General features: G+C 43.8%; 1 protein-coding gene across 2 annotated transcripts in view; it reads left to right on the top strand.

Annotated features, from left to right (window-relative positions):
* The first annotated feature begins 3,478 nt into the window (after window positions 1–3,478).
* The window catches only part of Fbp2 (fructose-bisphosphatase 2), a 46,951-nt gene continuing 38,883 nt past the window's right edge, over window positions 3,479–11,546 (top strand). For both annotated transcript variants that reach the window (XM_036188820.1, XM_036188819.1), the window contains exons 1-3: window positions 3,479–3,754; window positions 8,949–9,111; window positions 10,734–10,826. In XM_036188820.1, coding sequence (XP_036044713.1) covers window positions 3,585–3,754; window positions 8,949–9,111; window positions 10,734–10,826 — 426 coding nt within the window. In that variant the 5' untranslated portion in view covers window positions 3,479–3,584. The remainder of the gene's footprint in view (window positions 3,755–8,948; window positions 9,112–10,733; window positions 10,827–11,546) is intronic.

Here is an 11,546-nt window from a genome sequence, read left to right as displayed (position 1 = left end):
TTCTGTGTGAGCTCTCTCTCTCTCTCTCCCTCTCCCTCTCTCTCTCTCTCTCTCTCTCTCTCTCTCTCTCTCTCTCTCTGTATGTGTGTCTGTGTATGTGTAAAATGTGCTTTTTCCACATGTGAATGCTCCATCAATTCCATGTTCTTAGGAAACTTGGTTTAATCACAAGCCTTGGATTTGCCTTTGTTTGCTGACCAAACTGCCTGGTGTCGTTTGATTGAGATGTGGGTTCAGTTAATGGAATGTGTTTCAAGAATGCTTATTTGCATGCTCTGAGTACCTCCAAGTTTGTCTCTGTATGTAGCCCTGAGCCAGGAACAGGATAACAGCACACACCAGTTCTCTTCTGATCACTCTTAGACTCAGTCCTGGAGGTTTTCAGATGCTGTCCTTGGGCAGACAGGGTGATGGGACACACTCACTATCACACAAAAGTGAATGAGACATGGTTTCTACAGAGTGGTCTTGCCCTGAAGTAGGGGTTCCTTCCACTTTCAAACATATAGCATCTCCTCTGCAAGAACCGTTGAAACCTCCTTTCACATAGTAGGCTGCCAGGTCTCTCTGCCAACTTCTTTAGGATTATCAGAAGCAGGAAGTGTCAAGAGACTCCGTTTCCCACCCACAGGACTTGGTTTGTTCTTCGAGTTTTCATAGCTATGCCTCTCACCTTCCAACTCAAATCACACAGAAAACCAGTAGTGGATGCATCCGCCGTGTGTGAGAGGGGATCCTTCAGATTGACTGGAAGCAGTTCCTGCTTAGGTTTGACAAGGGCAGCTTACACACAGGGCCTTGGATGAAACAGGTCATGCAGGGCAGAGACGGAAGGACAATTTAGCACCATTAGCTCTCAAAGCCCTTGGAGTAAGTGCAGCTTGATCCTCAGCTTCGGGTGTGGGAATCATTTCAAGATGCCTGTAGTTGGTTCACTGGTTCCCTCTGGGAAGACACAGTCACGTTCAAATATCCAGGATAGGCTGACATGACCTTATTTGAATAAAGGGTCTCTGCAGGTGTGATGAAGCTCAAGATTTTGAGATGGGTTCATCTTGGACCCCAGGGGTGGGCCCTAAACACAGCAAGTGTCTTTATAAGATCACATAGAAGGCCATGTGTATTACAGTTCTCTAAAGGAACAAAACTGATTGTGTGTGTGTGTGTGTGTGTGTGTGTACATGTGCACATACACACACATGCACACATGCTCACATATGCATGCATACATGCACACATTCACACACACACACACACACACACACACACACACACACACACACACACACACAGGGAGTTATTGGAGGGGCTTACAGGCCACAGCCTGTAGTTCAATAATGTCTCCAACAGAAAGGCTAAAGAATGAGTTGTTCTGTCTATGAGACAGGGAGGTCTCAGCAGTCCAATCTGGTGCTGGAGGTTCATTTGTCCTGATCCACTTAGACTTGTGAGTGTTTTCCAGGGAACACAACCAGGTCACTAATAACTCTGTCACTAATATGTCAGCAGTCCTGAAACATCTGTGAGGGCTGCTGTCACTCTGCCTGGGGACTGTCACCATAGCTGCTCTAAGTCTGCACTCTGTCATGTGTCCCCAAAAAACTTTGGCATTTGCAAAGGTCAACAACTGCCATCACAGATCATGTAGGCAACTTGAACTTCTACCATTTAAATGCAGCTGTTCTCTCACTGAACACAGTGCTTACTGATTTGATTAGACTGGCTGGCCAGCAAGGCCCCATTGCTCCTGCTTCCTCCCCAGAGCTGGGATTACAGGTATACTCCAATGTGTCTGTTTTTTGTTTTGTTTTGTTTGTTTGTTTTTGTTTTCTGAGACAGGGTTTCTCTGTGTAGTTTTGCGCCTTTCCTGGGACTCACTTGGCAGCCCAGGCTGGCCTCGAACTCACAGAGATCCACCTGGCTCTGCCTCCCAAGTGCTGGGATTAAAGGCATGCGCCACCACCGCCCAGCATGTCTGGTTTTTAGCAGAGGTCCTGAAGAATCCAAACTCAGGTCCTCAGGCCTATGTGGCAAGCACTTTACTAATTAATCCGATCATCGAGCCATCCCTCTAGCCCCAGAATGAAGCTTTTAAAGGGACCTTTGACTACTTGAGAGAATGTCACAGCTACAGACTGGCAAATCCATGGTCTTTGAGAAAAACAAAATTAAAAAAAAAACCACATGCACACATTACTCTGAATTTTCAATGACTTGTAGCTAAACACAGTTTAATGAAATAATTATCAAAGGAAGATATAAAATTGTAGGGCAATGTACAAGCCCCCAGTTTTGTTGATTTATTTACTTGATATAGAATCTTGATATGTTACCCAGACTCGGCACTCTCCTAACTCAGCTCTCCAAGTAGGTGGAGATGACTGGCATTATTTATATATATGCTTATGGTTCTCGGTACACTAGAAAGCTGTAAGGGCACAGGTTTCTAAGACACTGAGCTTGACACCAGGACTACTGACACCTAAGTGTTTAATCCTGCAACCACTCTACAAGTTATCTGAATTTATGAAGATACTGAGGTTTCAAGAGTTTAGTAATACTCCCAAATTACCCACATAGTAGATAGCCAGCTTAGGATGCAGAGACAGTCTGCCTGCAGTCACAGAAAGTGAGGTTATCATATAAACAGAATGTTGCCAGCTCCATGCACAGTTAGTTCATTCTAGGACACTTTAAAAAGGTGTTTCTTTAAACATTTTTATTAGATCATTTTATGTATATAAGTGTTTTGCCTGCATGTATGTATGCCTACCACTTATATGCTTGGTGCCCTTGGAAGTCAGAATAGGATATTGGATCCCCTAGAACTGGAGTTGTAGATGGTTATGAGCCACCAAAGTGGGTGCTAGGAATCAAACCCAGATCCTCTGCAAGGGCAGCCAGTGCTCTTCACAGCTGAGGCATCTCTCCAGCCCTGATGTTTCTTTTCAGACAGAGAAATATTTTTAAAAATAAAAATAAAAATCCAGCTAAACTAATAAATCAACCCTGGGACTAGACTCTTTGCTAGGAATGTCATATTTATATTCCAGGACATCCTTCTTGCCATACATGCTTAATGGAAATAAACCCGAAGGAACAGTCATCCTGGGATTGCCATTAGTTATGTGACCTATGCCCTAGATGAGGTATCTGCCAATTTGCCATCTGAGACTAATAACGAGGCCCCGTGGCAGCTCTCTGCAGAGACCATGTCTACATACGAAGATTCTGTGGGTCCTTTCTATTACCTGGTTTTCTTTCCTCTCACCTGTGGTTGATCGTGGCTTCTTCGGATCTTCAAAAACAGGAGCTCAAGTAGAGAATGCGGCAGCCCTTCCCAGCAGAGCTGTTCTATTTACAGCCTGCTTATTGCACCTTGGCAGCTGCTACCATCAGGGAAGCCAGGGAGGTTTCCTTGAGGGCTTGCCCAGCTGAATCACGTGGGCTGGGGCCCTTTTCCCTTGGGCCCTGGCAGAGTCAGCAAGGGTGTCTCTTCAGCTTGCAGGCTGTGAGGCTGCTGCCCCAAGAAAGCAAGGATTCCTGCAGGGAGGAAAAGAGGCTCTGAGGTCTCACCTGCCACAATGACGGACAGAAGCCCCTTTGAGACAGACATGCTCACCCTAACCCGCTATGTTATGGAAAAAGGGCGACAGGCCAAAGGGACCGGGGAGCTCACACAGCTGCTCAACTCGATGCTGACTGCCATCAAAGCCATCTCTTCGGCTGTGCGCAAGGCGGGCCTGGCTAACCTGTGAGTCCTGGAGAGCATGCACAGGCACATTTGCCCAGAGCCCTAGGTCAGAGTGTGGGAGCCACCAGTGCTTATGGTAGAACCTGGGTCTAAAGCTGATTTGTCTTTTGTGCCCTAAGGATACTGCATTTAAGTCCTTTGTGTCTGCTTTGATAAGATAGACTTTGGCATATTTTGCCAGAAAAGGGGAAAAATGCTTAGTGGCAAACTATGGAGAAAAGTGAGATTCTTTTCCCACTACCACTGACTATAATGGTAACACAATGGCTTATTGCCTCAAAACCTATATTGAATTCTCATGACTTATATTTGCACCAACAGATTCTTACTGGGACTTTAAGATGTGTTTGATGCTATTTTCCTACATAAGAGTTTGGTTGTCATGACTCCTGCCAGTAGGGTGGGGGTAGAAATCACCAGAACACAGATTTACGGGACCCTGCCTGTTATGGAAGGAACCTGTTCTCTTCATCTTCATGTGTTGTGTGCAAATTTGGACATGCTGGGCTGGGGCAGGCAGAGCAGAGTGCCTTCGATTGGTTCTCTTTTGCAGAATGAGGCTGTATTCATGCTGGAGCTGCTGGTGGCCACAGCCAGGGGTCTGGTTTTAAACCATGATGAAAAGAAATCACTTTCCTTTAGACTTCCATTTTGATTGCAGTTATTCCAGTGAAGGTCCCCTTGGAAGTTGAATGGACCTACATGTTTTGGGAGGGTGGGGTGGGAAAAACCCCAAAAGGAGAGCCAACAAATTCTGACCATTTGAATATTTATTCTTAACAGTGTGGTACCTTTAACCCCAAACTGTGACAGCATTCATATCATAAATGCAGTTATAAAACCATTAAAGAGCTTATTATATGAGTGTCAAGGACTAGTAGTGGAACCCACATTGAAGATGTTTGTCTGTTTCTCCTGCCCATGGATTCGATTAATGGAATTATTATCTCATTTGGTAGAATGGCCAAGCTCTGCCTTTAAGAACATGCTTCTACAATGTGAGGTGCCTGCATGTGTGATGATCGCCCTGAGTGACATTAGATAGCATCTTTGCCTCTCGTGTGTCTCAACTCTGCTATAATTAGGGTGGTTGCCTGTGACCGGTCAGGACTTTTGCCCACACTTTTACCTTTCCTCTGTGCAGGCCTCTCAGCTCCACAGCTGCTGTCTTGGCAGAGCTCTTATATATCTGCTACAAACTGATTCTCAGTGACTCACTGTCCAACCAAGGGGTCTTAGGGACTAGATAATTACGTGCTTTACTTAACTTGGTTTTCCTTACCTTCTGGCTGTGAATAATGGTTTATTCTTGTTAAGACCTCCATGTTTGTGAACTGGGGAGGTACTAATTGCTCTAACTCATAGGGTTGTAGTAAGGGTTATTAAGTTATTGTGATGACAGTTCTGACAATGCAAGGCCTGTGATAAATACTCAAGAAATGCCCCTACTTAACTAACATAGTTCCAAGACTGGACTGGAAGAAATTTGAAGCCTGGCCTATGTGGTGATTGATCACTAGGTGGCAGTCACCATGCTAGAAGTGGTGTCAGACTGGGCCCTAGGCCCCTGGATCCTCACAGAGGATGAAACCTACCATCTGAGAGAGATCTAGTGGCCACAGCTGATGAGACAGGCGCTGCAGGTGTCCTGGCACTGTCCCATGCAGGTGTGCCTAGCCTTTTGGCATTGTGACAACACACTGTGGTTTACAGATGTGTTGGGCTATTGGTGAAATTATTAAGGCCACTCCACATAGTTAAAAGGGAGGTTTATTTTGTGGGGTAACTTACAAATGAAGGGATAGGTTGTCTGGCAAAGGTATGGCACAGTCCGGCAGTGTTCTCTGGAGAACTCTGCTCAGTCTACCTCCAGCATCCAGGGTCCCAGAACCAAGAGAGACCTTTCTTCTCGATCCTGGGTCTTCAGCTTCCTCCCTCAGCCCCGCCTTGTGGGAGTGACCATTACCGAAGCCTCAATGGGGGTTGGAACTTCCAGGCCAAGGCTGGGATGGCTACCCACTACATCTCCCCCTTTGGTCTAAATAAGAAGGTTCTAACCTAATACAAGACTATATACAAAGAAATGATTATCAAATATTGTCCAGGAGTAATGAGGGATAATGACCTAGATAAGTTGGAATTACAATAAATGCAAACAATATCAAGCAAAAAACACATACTAAAATCCAGGGAAGTCAAGAGCGTGGGTAGGTGGTATGTTACAAAGATCATTCCAAAAGGTGTCCTATCCTAAAGAACCTGAGTCTAATACTTAATATATTCTATCTAAGATATTATATATGTATATATACTAAGTTGTAACTATAACTGCTAGTCTTCAACCTCATCAAAGACCTGAGAAGGAATATAATAATACCTGAGAAGTGGGAGAAGGATGCAAGCAACTTTTGGGAGTCTTGCAAGAGTAGACAGAGACAGCTGGCAGCCTGGACAGTCACCTTATGTTTCTCAGCATTGTTGGTGCATTCAAATTGGCTATAGGCCTAGAGTATCTGACAGACCATTTTCAGAAGCAGGAATTCTGAAAGATCATCTTACCCTGTCTTGGCAAAGTATGGTGGTCACTTTCCTTGTGTCCCGCTTGTCGAGAAAGGACAGCATTTGTACTGTCAGCAGTTGAGGCAAGGGCAGTTCTTTGCCCAGTAGGCCATTTTGTGCCAAGAAGACAAACTTCCAAATGGAAATATCTTAGAAGCCCAACATTCTCTCGGGATCAAATAGGTGCTGCCAGGAGCAATTGTGTCTCACGTCAACAGAATTCTAAGTTATTTAAATGCCATATTCTCTAGGTCTATGAAGTATTTGAAGATTACCTGTCCATCTGACCTATGTATTTATAAATCTGGATAACCTAACTAACATAATTATAGAGATTACAAGCATAGGTGACAATAACTCTGTAAGTCTTATCTACCTAAACAACCTAAAGACTAAGGTTTCATATAAATAAGGCAAACAGTCTGTAAGCAAATGTACAGTTAAAGGACAATGACTTTAAATTGTGACAATATACAAAATACCTTTAACAGTGGTAGGAATGTATAGTGCAATATGCAATATGGTAATAATTCTAAATATATACCAGTATACAGGATATCTTAAACAGAAGAACATACATACAGTATGACAGATATAAATTTACATTTGTATCAATATACAAATATTTCAAATAAGAGTAAAAATATGTGTACAATATAACAAACACAGTTCTGTATTTGTATTAATATACAAATTATCTCAATAGGAATATAAAAAGTTTATATCTGTATCAACATATAAGAATTCATAACAGTGCAAATTACAGTGCAAATTATCTAAGGCTGCTATTTTACTAAATTTGTTTACTAATGTATATGATAGTCTACCATAATATCTTATACCTATCCTTTGCTACATTCATAGCTATCCTGGGATGCACATGGCCTATGGGCTGCAGGCTGGACATTCGCCCAGCTCTTCATGCTCCAGCAGCAGCTGCCTCAAGACTCATTATTACACATGAGGCTGTGATCCTGATGCAAAATAACCCAATTTTATTGTTCCTGTTGTTATTGGCTTGCATGCTTCTGTTTTAAACCAAGAGGTAACAGCCTCTCACTAGGGTTGTTTCCCAAGGCTCATCATACCATCCATCAAATTCTGGATGGGAGTGAAGTGGGAGGGGAGTCTGTCACTTAGGAAGGAGAGGGAATACATTTGCCATAGTCAGGGTCCATCAGCGGTTCTCAACTTAAGCCACCTACTCACATCATCTGAGGATTTCTTTAACAAATAAGTGAAATTAAAATAGAGAGCGGAGGTAAATGTTTTTTTTTTTTTTGCCATCCTTTCTCCACAGTGCAGCAAACATTTATTGTGCACAGACTATGGAAATGTAGATAGCAAGATGTGGCTCTTGTCCTTAGCAGGTAGATGATACAGATGGGAGTCTCCCACAATCAGTCTGTGCATCACCAAGAAGGTCCCACAGAGGTGTGCCTGGTGTATAGACAGGCATGGAGGGTTCTTAAGGTGCTTAGGAAGGTGAGTAGCAAGCACCACACTTGGGGGATGGCAGGAGCAGAGAGGTGAGGAGGGAACAGCTGCCTGGGGTGGAACAGGTCAGATGAAACAGGGTGTCTGTGCTGGTGGAACTGGAGCAGCCCAGGCAGGATTTGACAGTCTCCCTGCTGGAGTGGGAGACAAGACACTGCAGCTGTTCTAAGCAGATGGTCTTACACGTCTGACATCCATGTAATACCTGGCTCTGAGTATGGGTTAGTTAGCTCCCCTGCTGTGATAAAAACCACGATCAAACGCAACTTGGAGGAGGAAAGAGTTTATCTTATCTTACAGCATGCAATCCATCATCAAGAGAAGTCAGAGGAGGAACTCACAGCAGGCACCTTATGGCAGGAACTGAAGCAGAAACCATAGAGGAAAGCTGTTTACTGGCTTGCTCTTCATAGCTTGCTCAACCACTTTTGTGTGTGTGTGTGTGTGTGTGTGTGTGTGTGTGTGTGTGTGTGTGTGTAGAATCCAGCACCACCACCTGTTCACAGGTGAAACCACACACAGTTGGCTGGGCCTTCCCACATCAGCCAATAATAAGGAAAATGCCTAATGGACATTTCCACAGGCCAGTCTCATGAAGGCAATCCCTCAGTTGAGGCTCCTTTTCCCTAGGTGATTCTGGTTTGTTTCCAATTGACAAGATTAAAGTAACATAGAGTGAGGTGCTATTGAGGCTATTGGGAACACCCTGAAGGATTGAGGTATGAGAAGGGGGATGGCTGCATATTACTGTTCTGAAGCACAAGCCTCTGTGGGAGTCTAAAGCTGAAGATTGACGTTCCAGAGTTGAAAGGCTACGGCACCCTAGTTATCACGATGTGTCTGATTTTAGGAGTTCTCCCATCCTCTCTAGCTGCAAATGCCAAGCAGGGGTCTGCATTTTAGTGAGGCTGAATCTGGTCAATCTCCCTGAGAGACCAAGGAACTATGACAGTGTCCCCAAGGTGTAAAGGAAGTAATGTTGATTGCCACTTTGAGTCATAGCACACTCCCTATATATTTATAATTTAGAGATGGCAGAGGCATGAAAGGAGGGTAGGTGCGCTGTTGGTTTGGGCTCTGGAAGTTCTTTACTGGAGTTAAGACTCCTTCAATGACTTAATCCACCCTGTCTTCTTAGGTATGGAATTGCAGGAAGTGTGAATGTGACAGGAGACGAGGTGAAGAAATTGGACGTGCTATCCAATTCCCTGGTCATCAATATGCTTCAGTCCTCCTACAGCACCTGTGTCCTAGTCTCGGAAGAGAATAAAGAAGCAGTTATCACAGCCAAGGAGAAGAGGGTGCGTCCAGGGTTGGCTGCAGTGCCACACTTCATCAGTAGATGGTGCTACTGGGCTGAGAGACGAGTTATCCTGCTTAGTCTTTTCTGGGATTTTCTTCTATTTTGGGACATTTGTTTTCTGGAAAGAGTTTCTCAGTTCTTTAGTTGGAAATTTTATGTGGTCTCATATCCTTTGGGGTATATGTCATCTAATGCATCATTAAACAGGCCTTGGCATCTTTGTCTTCTTTTTGGGAAGAGCTACACATGTACTCTCTGATTCAGTCCTTTGCTTTTTCTTATAATGACCTTCATTACACATGTCCTCAAGAGGTCTATGATTCCTCCGCGGAGGTGGATCTTCCCATGCCTGGCAAAATAGACCAATTCAGGGAACAATTCCTGATGATCCTGTGCTCTTGGCAGCTAGCCAGTGCATCGAGAGGGTTTACATCCACTGATTTCACAACAATTTATTAAAGAGTGATGTTTTCCAGTGACCAAAAATTCAGCAAACATTCAGTCACAGTATCATTCAGGTTAATTTTTGTCAACATGACCCAAACTAGGGTCACCTGGGAAGAGGGAGCCATAGATGAGGTACTACCTCCATCAGATTGGCTCATGGGCATGTCTGGACATTTTCTTATTTATTGTTGATGTGAGAGGTGGGCTATGGTGGGCTGTGCCATCTCTGGGAAGGTGGTCCCAGGCTGTATAGAAAAGTAGGCTGAGCATGCCATGAGGACTGCAAGCCAGTAAGCAGCATTCCTCTATGTTTCTGCTTCATTTGCTAACTTGGGCTCCTTCCTGGACTTCTTTGATAATGGATTGTGACCTTGGAGGTATAAATTAAAATAAACTCTTTCCTCCCAAAGCTGATTTGGGCAAGAGTGTTTTATCATAGCAAAGGAGAAGCAAAAAACACTGTGTTCTGTGCTGACCTACTGGTTCTTGTCACACACATTGGGAATTGGGCGGCAGAGGGGGTGGGGTGGGTAGGTGAGTGGGTGTAATTTCTTTGTAATTGGAAGAAGGATTGAAAAGACAGAGTAAAGCCAAATTTATTAAGCCCTTTACCCCTGTTTGTCACAACCCACATATGTTGTCTTCAACTTTAAATTTCAACTGGTATGGCTCTTACCCTTCCCCACCATTATCTATCACTCCTGCATATTAGTTCCTGAATGTATTCCAACCTACTTTGTTTGCCAGGAACACCTGAAGATCTGCCTGCCTGGCATTCTTTTGCCAAGTTCTCTATGTGTCTGCTTTCCTTAATCCCAGCCAGGTCTATATCAGATGTTAGCTTTGCTTACTTTCTATCAACTCACCTTCTTAAGTTATCTACACAGCACTTGCCACATCTTGTGTTTGCATGTATTGTGCTTTTGAGCTTGAACATCAGTTCACCCACTTGAGCCTTGCAGTAAGTGATCCCTAGTGTATTTTCCAGCACACACCAGACACAGATTTCTGTTGAGCTATGCTCATAAGAAATGGCTTTCGAGGACACAGAAATGCAGGGCCCATGGGTATAAATCTCCTGATAGTGTAGATATCAGTCACACGTAGCTCTAATATAGAGTAGTTGTGGCAATGGGCAGGTGTGCTGACTGGGTGTTTTTCTCTGTGATTTAGGGGAAATATGTGGTTTGCTTTGATCCGCTGGATGGATCTTCAAACATTGACTGCCTGGCCTCCATTGGAACTATATTTGCAATCTACAGAAAGGTGAGTAGACAAGCTGACATCTTTCCAGATAGCTCCCAGACTGACAACTAAGCCTTTAGGTCTATCTTTTTCTCCACTCACTGGACACAACACTATAGACAACTCTAGAAACTTAACAAACCCCTGCCTTGGGCTCTTCACTGGGAATCTCCATCTATCTTTTCCCAGGATCTCCTAGAAGGGCAAAATGGTAGGACTCCCATGGGATCTTGTTTTGATTGTCTGGATGGACCAGAGATGCTGGGCACTGCACAGACTAAATATTCTTTATCCAAAATGCAGGGACCCAGAAGTATCAGGATTTCAGAGTTTGGATTTTTGCAAATACATAGTGAGTTATTTTTAGGGATGAATACAAAACTCATTATTGTTTTTGTTACACTCCTTATACCCATGCATGTTAACTTTATAAAATATATGTTTTAGTGCACCTACAATTTGGCTCTGGCTCACAACACCAGGACAAGTGTAGAATTTGCCTTGCATGGCCTCATGTTGGCACTTAAAAAGCTTCAGATTTTAGAGGATCTTATTTCTTTTTCTCTTTTTTAAAATTTTATATGCATTGGTGTTTTGGTTGAATATATGTCTCTGTGATCGTATCTGGTTCTATGGAACTGGAGCTACAGATGGTTGTGAGCCATCTGGTGGGTGCCGGAAATTGAACCCGAGTCCTATGAAAGATCAGTGCTCTTATCCACTGAGTCATCTCTTTAGCCT

Source organism: Onychomys torridus, chromosome 5, assembly GCF_903995425.1.
Source record: "Onychomys torridus chromosome 5, mOncTor1.1, whole genome shotgun sequence".
Lineage (NCBI taxonomy): Eukaryota > Metazoa > Chordata > Mammalia > Rodentia > Cricetidae > Onychomys > Onychomys torridus.
This window is presented reverse-complemented; position numbering and strand designations above follow the sequence as displayed.